This window comes from Equus quagga, chromosome 1 (genome assembly GCF_021613505.1).
Source record: "Equus quagga isolate Etosha38 chromosome 1, UCLA_HA_Equagga_1.0, whole genome shotgun sequence".
NCBI lineage: Eukaryota > Metazoa > Chordata > Mammalia > Perissodactyla > Equidae > Equus > Equus quagga.
The window spans coordinates 32,838,088-32,863,254 of NC_060267.1; the positions used below are offsets into that span (position 1 = coordinate 32,838,088).

The 25,167-nt window shown below is 37.9% G+C and overlaps 1 protein-coding gene across 1 annotated transcript; it reads right to left on the bottom strand.

Moving 5' to 3' along the window:
- Nucleotides 1–24,494, bottom strand: SMCO2 (single-pass membrane protein with coiled-coil domains 2). The gene is made up of 8 exons (XM_046652752.1): nucleotides 24,367–24,494; nucleotides 22,124–22,223; nucleotides 16,145–16,281; nucleotides 15,256–15,405; nucleotides 8,977–9,071; nucleotides 4,466–4,518; nucleotides 3,013–3,188; nucleotides 1–240 (listed from the first exon to the last, which is right to left on the bottom strand). The coding sequence occupies exons 1-8, from the start codon at nucleotides 24,492–24,494 to the stop codon at nucleotides 42–44; spliced, it is 1,038 nt and encodes a 345-aa protein (XP_046508708.1). The 3' UTR covers nucleotides 1–41.
- Between the last annotated feature and the right edge of the window lie 673 nt (nucleotides 24,495–25,167).

Genomic DNA, 25,167 nt, shown 5'->3' on the forward strand with positions numbered 1-25,167 from the left:
TTGGAGAGGAAGTCAGTAGGGTAATAGTAACTTCTGTATCTTTAGGAGGGTAACAAGTCTTCCACTTCCAAATTCAAGAAAGGCGCAATAATCTCCCGCAGTTCCCACATTCTGCGGCGCCCAAGCATTGTAGGGAGCACCCTTTCAAAGATAAACGTAGCATCAAAAAATAGTGTGTAACATAAAAGTCCAGTGAAGGTAAGGACATAAAACATGATGAAAATCCTCAGTGCACGTTTCCTACAAGGAAAGAAAACATTGGTGTTAAGAACATTCTGGAGAAAACCACATTGATGTGACTCCTGGCCCCTCCACCCAGGTAGCTTTATAACTGCAAGTAAGTAATCAAACTTCTTTGACCTCAGTTGACATCTGCAAAAGAAGGAGCTTGGAGTAGATGAGCACGTAAGTCCATGCTAGGGCTGGCATTGGAATCTAAGCTTCTATAGCCATTAAACAATGAAACCTGGCTATTGTGGGGCTCTTTCTTTTGAAATGCTCTTCTCACACTCTAGCAGATCATTGCCATGTTTACCTCACTTGTAAGGTATATGATGTGTATTTTTGGGGGAGATAAAGGCACAAGCAGTTAGATTTTCCTCAGGACACAAAGTATGACGCAACAAATGGAATTCGGCTCAATTACCAATTTTGTCCTGTCACTAGAATCACCCTTATAAAGTAATATAAGCTTTGTCAAGTCTTTGAGGACTCCTCCTTCTGGGCGGTACCTATACTGTATTTTATTTATTTGCTTTTAAGTCCTTGCATTATTATTTTCTAATTGTAAATGCAATACATGATTAGGGTAGAAGATCTGGAAAATCCAGAAAAGCACAAGGAAGAAAAGAAATGTCACAGATAATCCAATCCCTGGAGATAATTACCATCTATAATACATTTCAGAAGAGAAAATCTACAGCCCAGTTGAAGCTAGCTGTGGATCTATTTTGTGACCCAATTCGGTAGATTCTATAAGCTTGTGCCAAAGTTTCTTGGCATTGTCCCCACTGTGTGTCTCTCGGCAGTTACATAAATAATTGCTTCTACTTCACACATTTTTTGAAGAGCTAATGTTCTATAAATACTCTATTAGGAAGGGACTTTAAGGGCTGCTAAAATATAGCAGAGATGTCCCGCCCTCAAGGAGCATGAAATCTAGATTTAATAATTTACATGTCATAAAGTTTACCTTTTAAAGTATACAATTCAGTAGCTTTTAATTTATTCACAAGGTTGTACAACCATCACGACTGTCTAATTCCAGGAAATTTTCATCACCCCAAAAAGAAAACCCATACCCATGAACAGTCACTCCCTATTTCCCTCTACCCCCAGGCCTGGCAACCACTAATCTACTTTCCATCTATACGGATTTTCCTATTTTGAACATTTCGTATGAATGGAATCGTATAATACATGGCCTTTGGAGTCTGACTTCTTTCACTGAGCATAATGTTTTCATCCAGGCTGTAGCATGGATCAGTACTTCGTTCATTTTTGTGACTGAGTAATACTCCATTATACGGACATACCACATTTTGTTTACCTATTCATCAGTTCATGGATATTTAGATTGTTTCTGCTTTTTGGCTATTTTGAATAATGCTGCTATGAACATTCATGTACAGGTTTTTGTGTGGACATATATTTTCAGTTCTTTTGGGTATATATCTAGGAGTGGAATTGCTGGGTCATATGGTAACTATGTTTAACATTTTCGGGAACTTCCGAACTGTTTTCCAAAGTGGCTGCACCATTTTACAGTCCTACTAGCAATGCGTGAAGGTTCTAATTTCTCCACATCCTCTCCAATGCTTGCTATTGTTTTCTTTTAAATTATAGTCATCTTACTGATGTAAAGTGGTATCTCATTGTGGTTCATTGTGATTCTGATTTGCATTTCCTTAATGACCAGTGATGTTGAAGATCGTTTTATGTGCTTGTTGGCCATTTGTGTGTCTTCTTTGAAGAAATATCTATTCAGGTGCTTTACTCATTTAAAAAATTGGGTTATTTGTCTTTTGTTGTTGAGTTGTAAGACTTTTTCATATATTCTGGATACTAAATCCTTAATTTCCAGAGCTCTGAAAAAATTGATTCTGACAATTTTTTCAGTTGTCTCATTGATTTTATGGAGGAGGACATTTTCTGGGGTCTTTACCCCACCATTTTCATTGATATCCCTCCCCGCTTATTTATTAATTTAGTATTTGTTGAGCATGATGAACATCTTTTGTATGTTATGTCCCAAAGTGATGAAGATTCCTGCCTTCAAGTTGCACATGGAGTACTAGGAGGAGACAGACTTAAAACAATTTAATTGCGATAATAAGCTGTGGGATCTATGACAGAATTATGTGCAAGGTATAGTGTGCACACAAAAGAGGGAGCTGAAGAATTGATCTGGGTTGGTGGTTGGGGATAAAGGATCAGAAAAGTTTTCTTAGAGGAGGGTACTATTGAGGGTGTAGTATATATGATGGTGTGGCATCTTCAGAAAGGGATGCAAAGAATCAGAATTTGCTGATATATATGTCTCCAATAAAGTACAAGGGAGAGGCAAACTGTCCATCTAACAAAGGCTTTCAAACCACTTAGCAGGTATGTTTTTTTGGTGGAGGTGGCTGCATCATAGCTTGTAGAGATCATCCTTTAAGATTTATATGTATATATATATTTTTATATGTACATGCATATTATATGTATTTACATATATATACATATATATAGTCATGGTTATACTTGTATAGTTATATATATAGTTATATAAAGCAATAAGAAAGAAATATATATCTATATTTGTCTATCTAATGCAATAGATTTATATCTAAAACAATAAGAAAAATACTATGACTCTAATAAAAACAGATTTTAAAGAACATGAATAGCTAATTTATAAAATAAGATAAAGCAAAGTTTTAGCCAACCCTTGAAGAAATTCATTCTTATTATAGTCCATACCTGGGGGCCTTCGTCCGGCCCCCAGTGGCCCTTTCTCTGACTTACCACCACACTGCAATGCGGGGAGGAGAGTTCTGCACTAAAGGAGGTGGTGGAGCCTGAGGGAGCAGAGGCTCCATTTCTTCCATACCCATTTCTTCGGGACTCTGAGAGTCTGTTTTCCCTGCTTGCATTTGGTACATCTCTAGCTTTGCATTCAGCAGAGTCATGTCCTTGGAAAAGTTCTGGAAAAACAAGAGCAATCAACTATCATTTTTAAAAAATGATTCTAGCTATCTGCCAGTCTTATTGTCAATGATGCAGAGCGCTTTTCCTCTGGAACGTCTCAGGGGCCCACATTGTAAATCACAGGCGGGTCACATGAGCAGGTCATTGGCAGGTGCATACTCACCTAATAGAAGGAGACTTACACATTCACAGAGTGAGGTAGCACCATGGTAGAAAATTAAACAAAACCCACATGGTAATCTTTAACTACTGGATTATTCATGTAGGAAGATGAGATTATCCTTGTGCCAAATCCGTCTATTCAATTTGTTCATCTATGCAAAGCATATTTACTGAATGAGTCCTACCAGGCACTATTCTAGGACAGTGCTTAACAAAATAGACAAGGAATGTGCTTTCCATTGCATGTGCATTTTTAAACAAACTAGACGAAGAATTACACGTGCATTTATGAGAACCGTGGGACAAGCAATAAACAACTAAACACACATATAAATATACATTAGCTACTATAGATTAACGTACATGCTAAAGAGGGAATATATAAGGTGATGAGACAGAGTAGCGGAGGTTTGGTGGTGGGACACCTGCTCTGGATAGGTGGGATGATTAGGCACTGCTGAGCAGGTGACAGGTTGATTCCTTCATTCATTGTTTCATTCACCGTTTCTCATTGACCTCAATGTATAAGATTTTGGAGAAAGGAGTTCAGAGACGGAGTCATTTTCTGGCTAGGGGAGTTTAGGGGAGGTCTGGAAGAGGACATGACCTCTGAGCTGAGCCTGAAGAACGGGTAGTGTGTAGCCGTGGAGGATAAGCTACAGATGGAGGAGATGTAGAAGCAGCACAGGTATGGGAGAGGTTGGGAGTACACCAGACCTGTGAGATGTTCTGTTGACTCAAAGCAAAAAGTCAGGGGCAGAGAAGAAGATGATATGGCTAAAAAGAGACCAGTATGTGATGCACTCTCAACTTTTACGGAAAGCATTACTCCTGTATTTAGATTTAAATCATTTCATGTTATCCTTACTTGAACTTGTATAACTGGAATCTTACCTCTATTTGTTTTTGTGGGTTTTTTTTTGGTGAGGAAGATTGGCCCTGAGCTAACATGTGTGCCAATCTTCTTCTATGTTGTCTGTGAGACGCTGCCACTGCATGGCTTGATGAGCAGTGTGTACGTCAGCACCTGGGAGCCGAACCCATGAACCCCAGGTCACTGAAGCTGAGTGTACAAACTTAACCACTATGCCACTGGGCCAGCCCCTCTTACCTCTATTCTTTCAATGAGTTTCTCCTTTAATTCATGAGCTTCATTACAAGCATCTGCCTGAAAAGACACCCACAATTTTGGGTTAAATAAAAATTCTGCTTTTCCAGTTTATACAATAAAATCTCACTCATTTTGACACCACTTAGTTGTAGAAATACCTTCACTGAAACTTTTTACTCAGTAAAATCCCTCCTCTTAGAGCAAATTCACAGTGTAATCATGATAAATTGCAGGAGGAATAACCAAAAGATTGATAAAATTATTTTCAATACTTTAGAAGCATACATTGACACAATAGCAGCTGATTGTAAGTCATCTTTCTCTCAATTCATTACTTTTTCTTTAGAAACCTTCCACCAGGTCCCTAGTTGAAGAAACTTGGTGTGTTTCTGAGAAAAAAAGAAAATTGTATATATTTTAAATATTTTAAAATTTATAAGATATAAATGTAAGTCCTCACTATGTTAGCTTGAATTTTCAGGCCTATGGCTTAGCAAAAGAAAAGTGTCCATGAAAAGTGTCTGGTTCCTCTTTCCTTCCCATGTCTCCTATAGGCTGTCAGGCAGAGATAACAGATGGTTTGGGTTGGTTTCTATCAGGAAGATCGAGACACAGGCTGAAAGCAAACCATCCCCTTCTGAGACATGAGTGCCAGTTGCACATATGTCAGGAGTAAATACTGCTGTTAAAGGCTTTTAATTAATCATCCCATAACAGACTTGCAGGATGCCGTGAGAAGCAGGGCTATAGCACGAAGAATGGTGCTCCGGGATTCAAGAAAGATGTGTTCCAGAGATGCCATTTCTAGAAACTGAGTCTTAAAGAAGTACTTTCAAAAACAAGCAAAGATATGGATTTCTGAGGCATAGTCTGTAATGGCAAATATTGATTATACAGCCCAAACATCCAACAAAATAAATTTAACAAATCCCCAAATCAAATCCTGATTATATCAGAAGTGAAGAGGAAAAGGTACAATGACACTTACTGGCATAGGAAGTTGTTGAAGGAAAAAATGCTAAGTGAAAGAAAGCAAATTGCCAAACAATGTGTATAATATAATTCCATTAAAACAATAACAACAATGTAGAAAAATTTGGAAGAATATAAATATACTAAAAAGTTCATCATGTTTATCTTTGGGGGAGTAGGATTTTCATTTTTAATATGAAATAGCTCTATAAGGTTTTAATTATTAAAATAAGCATTTTATTATTAAAATAGCACTTTTGCTAGGAGAAAAAATATATGCCTGTATATTGTATGTATATGAGTGTGTGTGTGTATATATATAAATATTTATAATTTTTTTATTTTTTAAATGAGAGAGCAAGAGCAGGACAGATGCTTTTCATCTGGAAATGTCGAAAAGTCACTTCATCATTCTGAGTCACATTTTTCTTTTCTGAAAATGAAAGTATAGACTAAATGACAGTAAGTTCTCTTCTGGGTCTGAAATTCCAAGTCTTTCATCTTTCACCAAATTTTAGATTCCACTCACTAAATTCTCTTAAACTGAGATTTCTGTGAAGAACTGTTTTTCTTCCTTAGTTATAAATCCATTTTATTGTTACCTGGACAATTTCGTTAGCGATTTCTCCTAATTGCTTTTTAATTTCCATGATCTTCTCCTTTAAAACAAAAGGGCATAAAACAAAAGTTATAATGAACAATGCATGGACTTGAAACAAAACAAATAATGATTTTTAGGAGAAAGCTCATTCATGATCAAAAAGTTTCAGATTTAATAGAAGCTATTTTTTTCCTTACTGTTCTGAGTGCTGATCTCCAAAATCAACATTAAATCAGATCGACGAGATATTGTTGGCCACATCCTACGTAAGGGGCCATTGAGCTAGTCATCGTGCTGTTTGGATACAAGTAATAGGAGTATTTGCCCTCAAACACTTCCAGAGAATGCATGGTCTACACCCTTCTTCTACCAAATTATTCATCACCAACTCCTGAATTGTGTGATTTAATTATCTAGAAAGGAGCTGTGGTGTGATAATCACTTGGTGCCCTAGTTTATTTACATTGTAAACATTTTTATATAGTACTTATCAGAGATTATTATATCAAAGATAACTGAGATAGGAGTCAGTTTCAGAATGAAAGTCTGGATGTTTGTATGGAGACTTTAGAAAGCTTTGTAAACTCAGGGGCTCAATTTCAGGCAACACCTCAAAGTCTTTTCCTCAATTAAAGGTCTTTTAAATACATTTGTTTCTTTTTTTTTTTTTAATAATTTTACCAATTTTTTCCTCCTTCCCCTTTCATACCTGTCTGAGTCCTTCTATTTCTTCAAGAGAAATAAATGAGCCAATGCATGTGAGATTATTTTAATTTTATTAACTTATTTCTCCTTTAATTTTCCCACACTTTATTTGCTGTCTGTATATATATTTCTAACAATCTTCACTTTTCCCTTCACCAGATTAAACTTACAGCCGTCCCTACTACTTTGCATCTGTAACAATTACGTTTAAAGTTTCTTACTCATTTATAGCACTGCATTTGTTTTTAGGCAGTCTTCGTCATCAGCCTTTAGACTTACTGAGGACAGAGTTTGTGTCAGTTTTTAAAAGTCGTGTTTACTGAGATGTAATTTACGTACAGTAAAACTCACCTTTTATAAGTAAGTGTACAGTGCTGTGATTTTTGATAAACGCGTACTGTCATCACACCCAGAATTTCCTTGGTCCCTTTGTCAGTCCTCAATTTTGTTTCCCCACTTGACTCCAGCAACTGTTCATCTATTTTCTGTTTCTATAGTTTTGTCTTTTTCAGAATGTTACATAAATGGAATCATAAAGTATATAATCTTCTGAGTCTGGCTTCTTGTACTTAGCATGATGAGTTTGGGATTTATTCATGTTGTTGGATGAATAAGTTCGTTCCTTTTTATTGCTCAGTAGTCTTCCATCATGTAACATGTACCACAGTTTATCTGCACACCCATTGGTGGCATTTAGGCTGTTTCTAGTTTTGGAGTTTGTGCCTGTTTTTTTTTTTTTAAGTGCAGACAAGACTGTACATCTCCAGTATACAGAATCTCCACACATATTTGTGTTGCCTTCTCCTTTCATGTTATCCTAAGCCCTTGCTTGTTTGTTTTTTAAAATTTCACTTTCATTTATGTTTGTGCTCCTCTATCTTTCTCCTCATTCTATTGTTATTCATCCTTCCCTTCCCCTACCTCGTGCTGAAATCCACATTCCTGGAATACGGATGACTTTTGGAGGAAATTTCCTAAGGCAGAATATTTCTTGGCTTTTGTCCTCGTCCCTTTTTTCATAGTTTGCCATTTCAAAGCCCAAGGATAGTGAAAAAATTCTTGACATTTCGACTAGCGCAAAATGGAATTGCAACTTCAAAATGTTGGACTAAATCACGGTTAAAAGTAATTTTTCGGGGCCAGCCCTGTGGCCGAGTGGTTAAGTCCGTGAGCTCCGCTTCGGTGGCCAAGGGTTTCACCGGTTGAATCCTGGGCACGGACATGGCACCACTCATCAGGCTATGCTGGGGTGGCTTCCCAAATAGCACAACTAGAGGCACTCACAACTGGAATATATAACTATGTACTGGGGGACTTTGGGGCGAAGAAAAAAAAAAGAAGATTGGCAAGAGTTGTTAGCTCAAGTACCAATCTTTTAAGGAAAAAAAGTAATTTTTTTCCTTGACGACAAACCTGTGCTAATTTATACATGGCTTTTAATATGTGAGGGGTCTAAAGAAACATTACCATCCTACAATAAAAGAGACATTTCTCCTTTATTTCTTCCAAAATCCACTTAATTTAAACCCTTTGGCTTGAGCTAAAACAGAGGCTGGTAATTTCAATGAAAAGAGGTAGCTAGACACAGACTTTTTCCTTTTTCAGAGTCTTTTCTTCTACAGTGAGCAGAGAAACTATTAGCCAATGCTCTGAAGTCTGAATCTTGTCCAAAGTTGGTCACTACTTTTCAGCTCTAACATTCTGAGTCTTTAAAAAAGGGAAAATTAAACTTTTCTCTGAAAGGAGTCTCTGAGAAATGCAAGGAGACAGAACAACAGGAAAACTGGAGATTGTGAAAACCAACACAGGAACTCTTCACGAAGGCGTTGAAGACAAACACAAATTCATCTCTTACATTCTACGTATGCTGTTCTTCACTAATATGTATTTCCTGGATGTCATCTCTGTGCTTTTCGATGCTGGGATACAAAGATTAAGAAGAGAAATTTTCCCTTAAGGTTCTCATCATTATCTTAGGATGGCATCAAGCCTATCAAATTTGTCTGACTGAGTTTCTAGGTAGAATAGACAAGTCTTGCCTTTTTGTATTGTCAGAGAATAGAATTGGTGGTACCCAGGCGAAAAGTACTCAGAAGTGACCGCCAGAAAGCACTCCTCCTTGCAACAGAAGGTGGGTTTTAATTCCTGTTATGACCTGATAAATTACAGAAGGGGTGGGAAGAGGGGTCAGAGTCCCCACAGCCTCGCAGTTTGTCTTTTCCAACCTTCCAGCTTACCTCGATGTTCGTCCCCTGATCAGGGTTAAGGTCCTGATGTGACTCCAGCTTTTCAATTTGGCCCTCCAGGGACATCACCTCATTTATTAAACTGCAAATAGACCAAGAGAGGGACTAAGTCTGGTGGATTAAGAGAAATCACCCAATGGACAATCTTTTTTCATCTTTTGATCTTTCAAAAGTGAAATCCTGTTCCTACACAAGAGGACTCTTGGGCAGTGATTGTGTTGGAATGGAAAGCCATAAATGCAAATCAAGAAAGTAAAAACCACTCTAAATTATCTAGATAATAGTGAAGGCCTAACTGGATATAGGAGCAGAAAATTAAAATAATTAAAATGGAAGCTTAGTTAAATTTCTAGAAAAACACACAGAAAATCTTTGGGACCTAAGACCAGGAAGAGTTCTTAGACTTGACACCAATAGCACTAGACATAAGAGAGAACAACGATAAACTGGACTTCATCAAAATTTAAAACTTTTGCCTGGCCAAAGACTGTTAAATGGATTTACATGTCACATATCTGGCAAAGGTCTTATATGTACAATATATGGAAACCTCTCAAAACTCTACATTAAAAAAATTGTCTAATTAGAAAATGAACAAGAGACATGCATAGACATTTCACCAAGAAGATACATAGATGGTAAATAAACACACGAAAGGATGTTCAGCACTGTTAGCCATTAGAGAAATGCAAATAAAAATGCAATGAGAGTGCGGCTGGCTCCGTGGCACAGCCGTTAAGTTTGCACATTCCACTTCGGTGGCCCAGTGTTCCCCAGTTCAGATCCCAAGTGTGGACCTACACAGCGCTTGTCAAGCCATGCTATGGCAGGCGTCCCACGTATAAAGTGGAGGGCATGGATGTTAGCTCAGGGCCAGTCTTCTTCAGCAAAAAGAGGAGGATTGGCAGCAGGTCTTAGGTCGGGGCTAATCTTCCTCAAAAAAAAATATGCAATGAGATAGCACGACAAGCTTATCAGAATGGCTAAGATAAAAAATAGCGATTACACCAAATGCTGGTGAGGATGTGGAGAAATTGGATCACTCATACATTGGTGGTGGGAATGTAAAATGGTACAGACGCTCTGGAAATAGTTTGGCAGTTCTTGTCAAAACTAAAGATGGACTTACCATATGACTCAGCAATTATGCTCTCTTGCAATTATCCCAGAGAAATAAAGACTTATTTTCACACAGGAAGTTGTACGTGAATGTTCAAAGTAGCTTTATTCATAATAGCCAAAAACTAGAAATTATAAAATTGTCTTTTGGCAGGTGAATGGTTAACCAAACCATATATATCTCCATACTATGGAATACTACTCAGCAATGCAAAGGAAGGAACTATTAATACATGCGATAACTTGGATAAATCTCAAGGAAATTATACGCAGTGAAACAGCCAATCTCAGAAAGATACATACTGCATGATTTTATTTGTGTAAAATTCATGAAATATCATAGCTATGTGGAAAAGATTTGTTGTTGCCAGGGATTAGGGGTGGGTGGGAGGGAATGGTTGTGGCTATACAGGGGTAACACAAAAGAGTCATGTGCAATAGTACAGTTGAGAATTTTGATTTTGATGGTGGTTATGCAAGGCTACACATATGCTAAAATTGCATAGAACTATATACACACATACACACACATGAGTGCACATATAACTGGTGAAGTCTACATAAGCTTTGTTGATAGTACCAATGTCAATTTCTTGATTTTGATGGTATATTAGAGGTGGACAAGATGTTACCATTTGGAAAGGCTGAGAGAAGGGTGCATGGGACTATCCTATATATTTCTTTGAAACCTCCTATGAATCTATAATTATTTCAAAATAAAATATTAGTAATTTTAGCCAATAAAGTTGACAATTTACATACAAAGGGCAAATTCCTTGAAAGATACTATCGCTAAAGCATACTCAAGAGCTCCGTAGCCTGAGTAGCCCTATTATCATTAAAGAAATTAAATTTGTAGTTAAAAATCTTACTACAATGAAATCTCCAGGCAATATGCCTTCACTGATGAATTCAACCAAATATTTAAGGAAGAAATTATGCCAATTCTACACAAACTCATCCAGAAAATAGAACAGGCAGGAAGCGTCCCAATTTTTTCTTTGAGGCAAGTATTGTTCTGATACTAACACCAGACATTACAAGAAAAAAAAGACAGGCTAATATCTCTCATTAACATACATGTAAAAATTCCGTTTTGATAACTGAATCCAAAAATACGTAGAAAGGATAATATATGATGACCAAGTGGCATTTATTCTGGAAATTCAAGGCTGGTTCAGCATTCAAAATCAGTCATTATAATTCAACATATCAAGAGACTCTAAACAAATACAGAAACGTGATCATTCATAGATGCAGCAAAAACTATTGAAAAAATTCAGTATCATTCCTGATTTTAAAAATGTCTCAGTAAACTTGGAATAGAAATTCCTATTCCTCAGTAAACTAGGAGTAGAAATCTCAGGTTTCTCAATTTGAGAAAGGGCATCTTTAAAAAACAAAACAAAACGACAGCATCACACTTAATGCCTTCCTTGTAGGATTGAGAACCGAGTAAATGTGTCTGCTGTCTGCTGGCATCCCTCCTATTCAACAAGGTACTAGAGGTTCTAGCCAATATAATAAGGCAGCAAAAGGAAGTCAAAACATAAAGATGAAAAAAGGAAGGTATAAAGCTGTCTCTATTTGCAGATGACATGATTATCTGTGTGGAAAATCCCAAATAACCTACAAAAACTACTGGAACTAATAAATGAGTTTAGCAAGGTCACAAGACACAAAGTCAGCATACAAAAATCAATTACATTTCTATATACCAGCAATTAACAATTAGAAATTGAAAAACTTAAAGTACCATTTATAATAAAATCAAAACTTGAAATACTTAGGCATAAATCTAACAAAATGTGAAATATTTGTACACTGAACACTATGCAACACTGGTGGAAGGAATCAAACACCTAAATAAATAGAAATACTGTGTTCATGACTTGAAAAAGTCAATGTTGCTAAAATGTTAATTCTTCCCAAATTTGTCTATAGATTAATGGTAGTTCCAGCAGGATTGACAAGCTTATTCTAAAATCTACATGGAAAACAAAAAAAAAATTAGAATAGCCAAAACAATTTTGAAAAAGTAGAACAAAATTGAATAACTCTCATACCTAATTTCGAGACTTAATATAAAGCTACAGTAATCAAGGCACTGTGGTATTAGTGAAAAAACAGACATTTAGATAAACGGAGCAGAATATGGAATCCAGAAATAGAATCACACATACATGACCCATTGATTTTCGACAATGGTGCAAAGTAATTCCATAGAGAAAGTAAACTCTTATCAACCAATGTCGATGTAACAATTGGATATATATATGCCAAAAAAAGAAAAAAGAAAGGAATCCTGGGATATACACATGCAAAAAAATTAAAAAAGGAACTTTGATGTCTACCTGTGATGGATTGCATATTTGTGTTTCCCCAAAATCCATATATTGAAACCCTAACCCCCAGTGGGATGGTATTGGGAGGTGGAGTCTTTGGGAGATAATTAGGTTTGGATGGAGTCACGAGGGTGGAGCCCCGATGATGGGATTAGTGTCCTTACAAGAAGAGAGAGACTAGAGCTCTCTCTCTCCACCACGTGAGGACACAACAAAAAGATAGCCATCCGAAAACCAGGAAGAGGGCTGTCACCAGAACCCAATCATGCTGGCACCCTGGGGGACTTCCCAACCTCCAGAACTATGAGAAGTAAATTGTTGTTGTTTAAGTCACCCAGTCTGCAGTATTCTCTTATAGCAGCCTAAACTGAGACACAACCTCACACCACATACAAAAATTAACTCAAAGTGAATCATAGACCTATATGTAAAATCTAAAACTATAAAAATTCTGGAAGAAAACAGGAGATAATCTTTCTGACCTTGGGTTAGGCAAAGATTTCTTACGTACAACACTAAATCATGATCCATAAGAGAAAAAAAAGGTGATAAATTGGGCTCTATAGAAATTAAGAACTTCTGCTCTTTGACAGACAATGTTAAGGGTATGAAAAAACAAGCCATAAACTGGGAGAAAGTATTTGCAAATCACATCGAATATCTGGACTTTTATCCAGAATATATAAAGAACCATCAAAATTCAATAGTAAGTAATAATGAGCCAACAACTCATTTTTAAAAATGGGCAAAAGATGTAAACAGACATTTCACCCCAAAAGATAGACCTATGGCAAATAAGCAATGAAAAGATGCTCAACGTCATTAGTTATTTGCTAATTGCAAATTAGAAAGCACAATGAAATACGACCACATACCTATTAGAATGCCTACAGTGAAGAAAAAAGAACAAACTTCCAGTTATAAAATAAATGTCATGGAGATGTAACATACAGCATGGTGACCAGTTAATAATACTGTATTGCATATTTGAAAGTTGCTAAGAGAGTAGATCTTAAAAGTTCCCATCACAAGAGAAAAAAAATTTTAACTATGTATGGTAATGGATGTTAACTAGACTTACTGTGATGACCATTTGTCAACATACACAGACTTTGAACCACTATGTTGTATACCTGAAACTAATATAATGTGTCAATTACACCTCAAAAAAAAAAAAAAAAGAACATGATAATACCAAGCTCTGGAGGGGATGCAGAACAACTGGAACTCTCATACACTGTTGGCAGGCATGCACAATGGCATAGCCATTTTCAAACAGTTTGGCAGTTTCTTATAAACATGCACTTACTATACGACCCAGCGTTTCCCCTCCTGCTTGTTTACCCAAGGAAAATAAAAATGTATATTCACACAAAAAACTGTATGTGAATGTTTATAGTGTCTGTATTCACAATTGCCAAGAAACCTAAACATTCCTTAATTAGTGAATGGGTAAACTGTGCTATATTTACATAACAGAAGACTATCCAGCAACAGAAAGGACAAAGCTACTGATGCATGCAGCAACATGGATGAATCTCAAATGCATTACACCAAGTGAAAGAAAACAGACTCAAAAGGCTACATACTGTATGATTCCATTTATGTGACATTGTGGAAAATGCCAAGCTATATGGATTGGTCAGTGGTCAACAGCAGCTTGGCCTGGGGAGAGCAGTTCACTACAAGGGGCGTGAGGGATTTGGGGAGTGATGAAAGTGGTCTGTATCTTCACTGTGCTGGCTGCACAACTGTATGCCTTTTTCAAAACTTGCAGAACTGTACAATAAAAAACACAATTTTACTGTGTGTAAATTATACCTCAAGTTTAAAAATGAAAAGAAAAGTTGACGTATAGGATTTGAATTAGTAAAGCCACAAAATCTTTTAAAAACTGAATATTACTAATGATTTGGAAGAAGAAAAAGGCCATTCTGGAGAGGACGATCCGGAGAAGGCAGTTGTGAAGAGAGGTTTAACTGTTTAACTGAAAGGTATGGTGATGTCTAATGAATGTAGAGGAGATGTTTAACTGAAAGATGAGGAAACATCTAGGAGGCGTAGCGCCACAGTAGGAAACTGAGTTTGGAATGTGGTAGGATGGTTCAGAAGGCCAGAGGGATTGATTTCTATGAATAGCTTCCATTTATTAATTGTTGGTTATGTACCAGGCAATGTATTCTTTACATACAGTATTTTACTTAATACCCACAATAAACCAATGAGGGGGCTGTCATTAGGCCCATTTTGTAGAAGACAGAAATCAAGTCTTAAAAAAGGTTGATTAGCTTATGCAAGAAGCGTCAGTGTCAGGATTCAAACCTGGGTCCCTCTGACTCCAAAGCCCATTCTCTTTGCACCAGTGACTAGATCAATAACAATTACTTTTATCTTTTCTGTTTTATTTCAAAACATTCCACTTAAATTCACATATGCATTAACAAATATACTTTAATATTTGTTTCATGTTATACTTGTTGAATCCCTTTGGACAAAACTGGAAAAAACTCAAGGATCATTGGGGACTTGATAACTTTTGGGACCCTTGATAACTATTATTGTAGCTTCACAGAAAAATCTTATGAATGAAGTCCTTCACTTGAGAGCAGAGAGCGCAAAGATGTAGAGAACTTTGATATAGGCTTTGAGATTTTGTAACATTGCTGTGTAATCAGAAGACTTTATACTTCTTTTCCTAAAGACTTTCCTTAAGACTTTACCACCTCAAACCCAGAGTTTCTTAAGTTTCTGGAGCTATGAAGCTTCACTATTTTCTAACCAACCCCAACACCCTACAATTACCTCTTCACTGTGTTTTCTGTTAGGTTAATTTTTTGTATAATGTTTTTAATTTTCTCCATCCAGTCTGTGTGATCAGCTCCAAGTTCTTTCACTTGTTGACCCATCTGTGTATTCCAGTGGTTTAGCTGGAAGAAGATGTTCTCCTGACTCCTGCAGAAATATTATTATGACCAGTTTTAAGATAAAAAATGGGAAAGATCTTGCATAGCCCAAACCCCTGTTCCTTTGCTAAGAGAGTGCTCTGCCACTTGAGCTAACATCCCACCAAAACCCTCTTCTCTTGAACTTTTGGCAAGTTGGTCTGCTTATTCATTTTCTGTCACCAACACGGGCCAAGTAGGCTGTTAGGCCTCAAGAAAGAAGTTTGGGCACTTATTTGATATTTATTTTAACAGATCTTTATAAGGCTGGAGAAGATAAAGCATATTTTACATTTAGTAAAAAAAAAAATAGATATATTTTTAATTTCCCTGCATGCCATGAATGGTAAGTATAGATTTCAGGATGGTGGTTGCATCTTGTGGGGGAGGGGAAGAGGTATACAATGTGGAAAGAGTTCACAAGGACTTAACAATATATTTTTAATGATAATTAAAGTAATTTTCACATCTAGAAAATTATTGGAGAGTGATGAGATGTGTATTAATTCCAAACTCCAAGAAAAGTTTGCAAAGACATCCTCATGGCTCTGTCTGTATCCCTAGAAATGTCCTTACTCTGCATTCTCGCTGGAATGTGCAGGTAGTCACCTGTGCACATGAGTGCTCTATGGTTCAGGATATGTATGGATTTTAAATCTTCCGGTCTTTCCCTAAGTTCTCTGCCACACTTCTTTTTCCCCACCGCAAAACATTATTAAGTGTTCCCTCTTGCTCGTGCCAAGGCTTACAATTCAGGGATGTTCTCCTCTGAAAACGGCCAAGATGTGGACACTTGAGGGTCCTCATGTTGAAAGCAGTCTGTCTCTTGCTCATCCTCTTGACTCTGCAGGTCCTGGTCATGCTCGGCCTCTGGCTCCAACACATCCTGATAAAGATGATGAAGGAAGCAAAGCAGGACAAAAGGGTTATCACGAGAGGTGGTGGTCCCTCTAGCCTACCCATGCCCCCTTCTGTAGGGGCAAGCACACAGCCCTCTCTGAGGCTGGAGCCTTCTAATGGCTTTGTAAGATAAGCAGACATGCCCTCTTACTCCGTTGACAGAGGAAGGCTGGGGCAGGGACGGGTAGAACATCAGTGTCCACAGGCGGACCTCATGCTGGCCACGGACTCCAACGCTCCATTCAAATAAAATGACTGACTAGTCTCTTCAAAAAAATCAACGTCAAGGAAAAGAATAAGGTGGTGAGACTGTTCTATATTAAGAGAGTCTAAAGAGATATAGCAACCAAACGCATTGCTTAGATCTCGTTTGGATGCTGGTTAAAAAAAATGTGTATAAAAGACATTTGGGGGACAACTGAGAAAATTCGAATATTGAGAGCATTGAGAACATTAGATTATATTATAGAATTTTTGCTACTTTTCCTAATGTGATAATGATATTTTGGTTGTGTAGAAAAAAGTCTTTATTTTTAGATAGCCTCTCTGAAGGAAACAGGGATGAAGTATCCTGCTGTCTTTGACCTACTTTTGAATGGCTCAGAAAATTCCATCCCTATACATATATAAAGATAAAGCAAGTGTGACAAATGGTAATAATTCTAAAATCTAGATGTGAGGATACGATTGATCACTGCATAATTAAGTTTTCTTTTTATTTACATTTTTTCATAATAAAGAGTTCAGGGAGAAAGCCAACTTTATCAGTTTGATTCACAAAACTTATTTCTTTATTTCTTATTCTTTGCCTTGTTCTAGAAAAACATTCAAAGCATTTTCTGGTATTTCAATTCTACACATGCACACAATTGACAATAGTTTGTCTTTAAATATTCTCTTCTTTAGTAACTACATTGCAAAATATTTCTTCTGTCCTTTGAAGAAGTTTCATTTGAAATTCTTGTTTTTCAGCAAAACTATTTTTAAACTGGAAGGAGAAAAAATTAGAGTAGGGAGAACAGATCAGTCTCTTATTGAAATGTCTGTATAAATTACTGGCCAAGTCAATAGGAATAACTAACATTCACATAACTCTTTAGAAAGAATTTCTTTTATGTGCACTATTTCTTTTAATTCTCATGATAGACTTGAGGTGGAGAAAAGTAGGTATTGAAATCCCCTAGGCCATTCACATTTAGTGATTTGCCCAAGGTCATAGAGTGTAGAGGGTTAAGCGGTCACCCCAAAAAGATATAGGACCCTGTGAATGTGAATTTATATTAGAAAAAGAATCTTTGCAGATGTAATTAAGTTAAGGGTCTTGAAATGAGATTATCTTGAATTACCTGGGTGGGCCCTACTCCGATGACAAGGGTCTTAATGAGAAACAGAAGAGGAGAAGACAGACACAAAGAAGGTCATGTGAAGACAGGCATACATTGGAGTTACACAGCCACAAGCCAAGGAATGTCTGGGGACACTAAAAGTAGGAACAAGCAAGGAAGGATTCTCCCCCAGAGGCTTCAGAGGGAACACGGCCCTGCTAACCCCTTGATTTCAGAATTCTGGCCTCCAGAACTATGAGAGAACACAATTTTTACTGTTTTAAGCCACTAAGTTTGTGATAATGTGTTGCAGCAGCCATGGGAAACCAATACATACAGCTGGTAAGTGTAAGGACTAGAACCGTAACTAGGTTTTCTGATTCCAAGACCATGGCTCTTTTAATCATATCTAGGCCTTGGGTCCTGACAAATAGAAATGACAAGCAATAGGATATATTGGAGTATATGAAGAAGCCATGTGGTGTAAACCTAATTCGGCCTGACTTTGTTTTTCCAAAAGGGCCTGACAGGGCCGTTGAGCATGCGTTGTATATCTACTTTAAGCATTTCCAGACAAGAACAAGTGGACTTAGGATAAAGGTGTAACTTCCCTCACATTGGCATTTCCTTAAGGATAAGCATCTTTCCTTAGGCTAGGAACTGATTGCTGTGCTCACCTGTGACCATCCAGCACGAGACAACAGAACTGCCACCCTGCTGTGTCCACCAAAACAGCGACCTACTACCTGCTGTGTCCATCAATCGCTGTGCTGACAGAGCAGTCTCATGACTATTGTAAAAAGGACATTTCAATCACATGTGAAACATCCTCTTTGGGGCTACATAACCACTCTGCACACCTGACTTCTGTGGTGCCCTTTCTTCCTTCGGGAAGAAAGGTCCTGGGCCATGATCCTCACATGTTTGCTCAGAATAATCTCACCCAAATTTTCATTTATAGATTAGTTATGGATTATTTTCATCAACAGTTCAGATTAAGAAATATTTAGCCCCTTCCTCTGTCACTCTCACAACCCAGTGGCACCTCACTGGCGATGTAAGGATTATTATCATATTTACAGATGAAGAAACCAAGGCTAGATTTTCCGTGTACTATATGACTCCACTAGATCTTAGCTACCTCTTCATAAATAAAAAAGCATCCATAATTTCAATGTCTTCCCACCAAATCTTTTGCCAGGATATTCAAAAGCAGCAGAAATGCACACACACGCTGTGATGTAGAGAAAGACACTACGCTGCGAATCGGACGGCCTGAGTGTAAGCCTTGTCTACTGTTGTGGGTGTTGAACAAGTCACCCAACAGCCTGAAGCTCAGACTCTTGTTCTATAATAGGAAAATTGGGCCAGATCATCATTGGGGTTCTGTCTATGTCCAGTCATCTGTGATGACATTTCTGGTTTTCACCAATCAATTCCCTGTAATGGTTAATATACCACCAAAGAGTCAAAAGGCAGGAAGTAGAAATAGAAGATTTTTTTAAATCTGCAGGATTGAACACATAAAGAGTTATGTGTGTAAGGTTTTAATAACAAACTAAAAGTGCCCTTGCATGAAATACACAGTCTAAGGGCACTACTTTCCATTTATGTGTTGCACTTTGAAGAGCTCATCTATCCCCTTTTGGATGTTCCATAGGCACCTCAACTCAGTAAGTAAAAAACTGAACTCGTTATTTCTCCTCTTGCTTGTCCAGATTCCCCAGCCTTGCGTATGTTCTCCGTATCCATCCAGATGTCTCTACCTGAACCCTGGAAGAAGTGTTCACAGGAGACATTCTTTTCCCTCTTCATTACCCATGTCGTAACCACTTGGTGTCCAAGTCCAATAACACCTGTCTTGTAAATCTGCGTCCTTTTTCCCCCATCGCCACCGCCTTACTTCGGTCCTCATCAATTCTCAACTCCAACTGGCGTCCTAGCTTCCAGCCTGCATCCTGCTCCACCTCCACCAGGTCCTGCCTGCTGCCTGTCAGGCCTTTCCTTTCACTCCTCCTCTCTCAGAACACAGTGCCTCTTTGGCCCCTTTGTCTTTGCACATGCTGTTCCTTCTTTCTGAAATGCCTTTCTCCCATCCAGTTTATCCTTCAAACTCCATTGTCATAATCCCAGTCATCTCCCTGGACAGCCCTCCCAAGTACTTCATGGCACATCTGCTACTTCCAGCACGGATTTCGTCATACATAGCCATTAGCTTGTCTGTGTCCCTCCTAATACATATATTCCCAGCGCTAGACATCACCTACCACACAGTGGCTGCTCAATAAGTGGTTTTAGAATAAATAGACTTCAGAGGTAGGTAAATACGTTCTGCTTGTGAGAACTGCAACAAAAGCAGGAAATAGGAAAGTCTGTTCATTCATCTGGCATCCGAAATCAACACTGTCCATAGCAGTACCGGGAATCAGGAAATGTGAAACAGAACAAAATATTCATTTCTAAATATTTGGTGGTGGGGGATGGTGGTGGTTAATGGTTAGATAGTCTGGCTAGTCTTTGGTAGTCTGGCTAAAAAGTGTATTTTGTTAACTAGGCCAACAATAGATATTCTTTAACTTCTGTTAACTCTATGTCCATTTTCTGGAACTGTCCTTTAAATTTTATGATCTTCTCTTCTAAAAAGACAAATGTAAGATTACGCAAAGTAGAGACCTTCTGGTTTCCTTTCAGAAAATAGGAGAAAAACGCTTCTTCCTCGAGAGGTTGTCTATTTATCCTTTTACCAACAGAAAGTCAAATTTATTAATACTTATTTTTTAATTATGTAACTGCATATGATTTATTTTTAGCTAATTATAGAATTTTCCATATAAATAATATAAAGAAGTACAATCATAAATTTTTAAAAACCTTCTGTTAAACCTTAAGTTTAACAGACCTGACTGAAAGTTTGTAAGAAGTAGTCCACACACCTTATACCCCGAGAGTGCACACTACCTGCTAAAGTCTTATAGAGCCAATCATTTTATTCTCTAGTTAGACTTATTCTGCCCTGGGTCAACAAGGGATGGTGTGACAGTTCACTGATGAACAGGATTTGGCTGGGCACGTTGTACCATGGATGCAGGGAAGGTGTCATGGCAAACTAGGTCCATTGGTAGCAGCCCTTGCCTGGAGTCCAGCAACAAAGCCCCCCCACAAAGAATCAGATGATACTATTTATAGAGTAATACCTTCAATTCACATGTTTTCTAAGATCTAGCTCCCACATCTCAATTTCCTATTTTTCCCCCCATCCTCAGCCTTTCTAAAAACTCCATCCTAAGACTCCCCTTCTAATTCAGTTCTATTATTCTTTTTTTCCATAAAAGATGTCTGGCTGGATGGCTGGCTTTCCTTCCACTTTTTGTCTGTCTCATTATTATCTATTCTCCACACTTCTAACTCTATCCTCTCACACCCTCCATCTCCTTCTGTTTCTTTGTTTCTTTGTCTACTTACGTCAGAGTACTTGAAAGTAAAGTCCAGCTTAGGATAATCTTTTCTTTTTTGGAGGAAGATTAGCCCTGAGCTAACAGCTGCTGCCAGTCCTCCTCGTTTTGCTGAGGAAGCCTGGCCTTGAGCTAACATCTGTGCCCATCTTCCTCTACTTTATATGTGCAACGCCTGCCACAGAATGGCTTGACAAGCAGTGTGTAGGTCTGCACCCGGGATCTGAACTTGCAAACCCCAGGCTGCTGAAGCAGAATGTGTGAACTTAATTGCTGCATCACCAGGCCGGCCCCTAGGATAATCTTTTGAGACCTTTCCTTCTATGGATTTGCAGAGTTAGCCATCCCCAAATCCAAAATATATTCAAAAGAGAAGTAGAGAAAGAGATGAATCCTGAGCTTCCTTCAGGGACTGCATAAGCCTGGGAGTGGGGAATTCCAACTGCACCTTTCTCGTGTGTTTTTCTGACTGGTTGAAGCTACCTACTTCTGTAGCCAATAGTGTGGGAAATCTATGGAGAGATTCGCTCATCAATAACAAAAGGGAGTCTCAGCCACATCTTTCTTTGATGTAAATGGTAGTGAAAGCATGAACTCTTTCCAGGACTATCTCAGGCCTTTTTGTCAAAATTTCCTCCATTGCATGTCAGCTGGGTGACTGAATTTCAAAGACCTCGAGAGGGCCAGGCTGAACTAAGAATAAGTTGATCCATTCTATTGGAAGACAATTCAGCGACCAGGGGGCGATTTTACATATGGCAATTTGCTCTAAGGTGAGAAATATCACAGTTATTTCACAAATCCCAAGGACAAAATTAACATATAATGCATAATTTTTCTGCATAGGAAGGCTAGTAAGTCCCTTGTGCAATGACAGCAGCCCTCAGAGGAGACGATGCCTCTCTCCTGGCTTCAAGCTCTCAATGTTCCGCGCCTATTATGAGGAACCCCTCCAATATTTCTTTACCACGTTGAGATGTGAGATGTGAAGTTCTTCTCTTCACCTACTGTGACATTTAAGTCTCTCCCTTACCCATTCTTTAGTCTCCACCTCTCGAAGAAAGTCAGTTTGAGGGTTTTCAGAGAAAATCTCGTCCTCATCATCTGATCTGTCCAAGACGTGGTCCATTTTGGTAAATTTCCTTAGCAAACTGCAAGCCACACAATCAAACAGATGCTGTTATAAGGCCTTAGGCCTATAGTTTAGGGCTACCCCTAGAGGGAGAACACTGGGATCTTTCCCCGCCCAAGGAGCACCCGCTATTCTTGTACTGATTTCATTCTGCGTGAATAATGTCTAGCATAGTATATTGCACAAAATAGGAATAGAGAGGCTGGATAAATATTTATTGACTGAATCAATAAATGATTTAACAGTGAGATTCCAAATTCTAAAGCCACTGCAGCTGTGTGTGTGTGCAACTGTGTGTGTAAAATAAACACATAATAAATATCCTTTTTTAAAAAGTAGAGTTAGAAAGTGTCATATGGTACAAAAGACTGTGCAGAAAGGAGTAAATCTATGACACCATCTTGATCTCTAACCCCCCCTGAGTCTTCCCCCAAACATTTACTAGTTTTTTCTTTATTCTTCCACAGAGATTCTATGCATAAAAAAGCAGCTATGTTTATATAAATATATATTCCTTTTAAAATATAAATGAGAGTGCATTATACACACTATTCTGTACCTCATGTGCTTTTTAAACAACCTGTATTGGAGCCCCTTTCATATTACTATATACAGAGCTGCCTCATTTTAAAAATGGTTATATGGGGGGCCGGCCCAGTGGTGTAGCAGCTGAATTCACAGGCTCCACTTTGGCAGCCTGGGATTCACAGGTTCAGATCCCAGGCACGGACCTACACACCATTCAGCAAGCCATGCTGTGGCAGCATTCCACATATAAAATAGAGGAAGGTTGGCACAGATGTTAGCTCAGCAACAGTCTTCCTCAAGCAAAAAGAGGAAGATGTTAGCTTAGGGCCAATCTTCCTCACACACACACACAAAAATTGGTTATATGGTATTCCATCATAGAGCTACACAGTAATCTGCTAATCAGTTTCTTATTAATGGATATATACATTGTTTCCAATCAATTGCTACTACAAACAAGGCTGCAATGACTATCCCTACACACCATGTGTTGATGAGTACATGTACATCTATTGGATAACCCTAAAAATAGAATTGCTGGGTCAATACATATGTATATTTTAAATTTTGAGAGATTTTACCAAATTATGCATTCAAGAAATTGAATCCATTTACACATCCAGCAAAAATAATGAGAATGCCTGTTTTTGACTCCTTTTCTACAAGCATGTATTATTAAAGTTTTTAACCTTTGCCAATCTGGAATGCTTAAACTGGCATCTCATTTTAGTTTTAATCTCTTTTTATGAGTGAGATTCAGCATCTTCGCCTATATATATAAAACTCATCCGTATTTCCTTTTCTACGATAATTGTGTTGATTTTTTTGCCCACTCCCTGTTGCACTATTGTTATTTTGCTTGAGTGCGTATATGTGTATACATGTACACACACACATATACTTTTGAATGGATCACAACAAATTTGTGATGGAGGTCTATAGTAGCGGTTCTCAGTCTGTGGGCCTTGAACCCTGAGGTGGGGAGCACTCTGCATGTACCCTGCATAGAAAGGGGTCCCGGAATCTACCTACATTTTTATACACTGAATAAATATTGCTCACATAAATAAATACTCCCCAGTTTCCAAATGTGTATGCTACTCTTACTAATAAATTCTAAATGCATTTAAAAATATCTTCGATATCATACTCAGCTTTTTTGACAAATGAGGGGTTCTGGAAAATCTTTTACCTTCAAAAAGTTCTTCCTGTTTAAAAAGGTTCTTAACCATTGGGTTATCCTAGTACACAGTCTTATCGTTGATTAAAAAATGCATATATGTATTTATATGAATATTTGTATTTCCTCTACTCTGGAAAGTATTTCAAATGGTTTATATCTTTAGCAGGTGAAGATAATAAAGGCACAAAACAATGAACATATTTTCATAAATTGGGATTAGAGTCTTGACCATTTCTATTCAACGGATGTCTGCCTAGTTTATGATCATGGGCCCCTTTAGCGTCTCACAGGACTTACCATGATAAATATCATGAGGTCAAAATTAGAAGAATTGTGGAGAAGAATGTCAACCCCAACCCTCAACTTGGAAATATCCTCACTTGCATCTTGCCAAAGGAAGTTTCCAGACAGAACTCCAGAAACTGCTCCTGAGAGCTCAGCCCCGACTTACTTCTGCATCGTGCCTTCAGCTGCATCGATATTTTGGAGAAAACCATTGTTTTTCTTGGTCAGCTCTTGTTCCTTCCCAACTGCTTCCATCTGCAGAGACAACTTGTCCCTTAGCTCCATGAGAGCCATTTCTTCAGCACTACAGGGACAATGATGACAACAAGAGGGATTTCATGGCAGGATTGGCAATTACATTCCCTATGCTGATCCGCTGACCGCTGCTGCTTTCAGGGAGTTTGGTCTTAACCCGTCTCCTTCCAAAACTGGCATCCAATTGTAAGGGACTCCACACCAAGCTCTTAGGTTTCTCTGCTCAAATATATACATGGAGGCCCTGTGTGTGGCTCTCCCTAAGGACCTCTCTGGTTAACAGTAGAGTTGTGTGAGCCTGTAAATTTGTATTTTGGATCTTTGGATGGGAATATTATAGAGTGATATAAAATAACGAGGCTAGGGCAGTGAGAACCTTCATTTTTACAACCTCTTTCTGATTATATACATGCACATTGTAAAAACTAGAAAAGGAGAAAGAAGAAAATAAAAATCATTGGTACTCTAGAGATAACCAGAGATATCCAGACAAAACTCATGGTTAATATTTTGGTATATTTCTTTCTATTTCTAAATTTGATGTTTGTTTTAGTCTTTTCCTATTATTGACAAATAGGTTATTTCTAATTTTTCACTATTATAAATAATATAGTAATGATTATCCTTGTTAATTAATTTTCAGTGCATCTCTATTATTTGCTTAGGATACTTCCCTAGAGGTGGAATATAGATGGTTAAGGATTTGGAAAAA

Bases quoted from the DNA above. Each gene is read 5' to 3' on its own strand.
- SMCO2 (XM_046652752.1), bottom strand. From the start codon at position 24,494: ATGGCTCTCATGGAGCTAAGGGACAAGTTGTCTCTGCAGATGGAAGCA. The intron at 22,224-24,366 runs GTAAGTCGGGGC...TGTGGCTTGCAG, and splicing joins GCTGAAGGCACGATGCAGAA to TTTGCTAAGGAAATTTACCA. The intron at 241-3,012 runs GTGGTAAGTCAG...CTTTCCTTGTAG, and splicing joins CCTCCCCGCATTGCAGTGTG to GAAACGTGCACTGAGGATTT.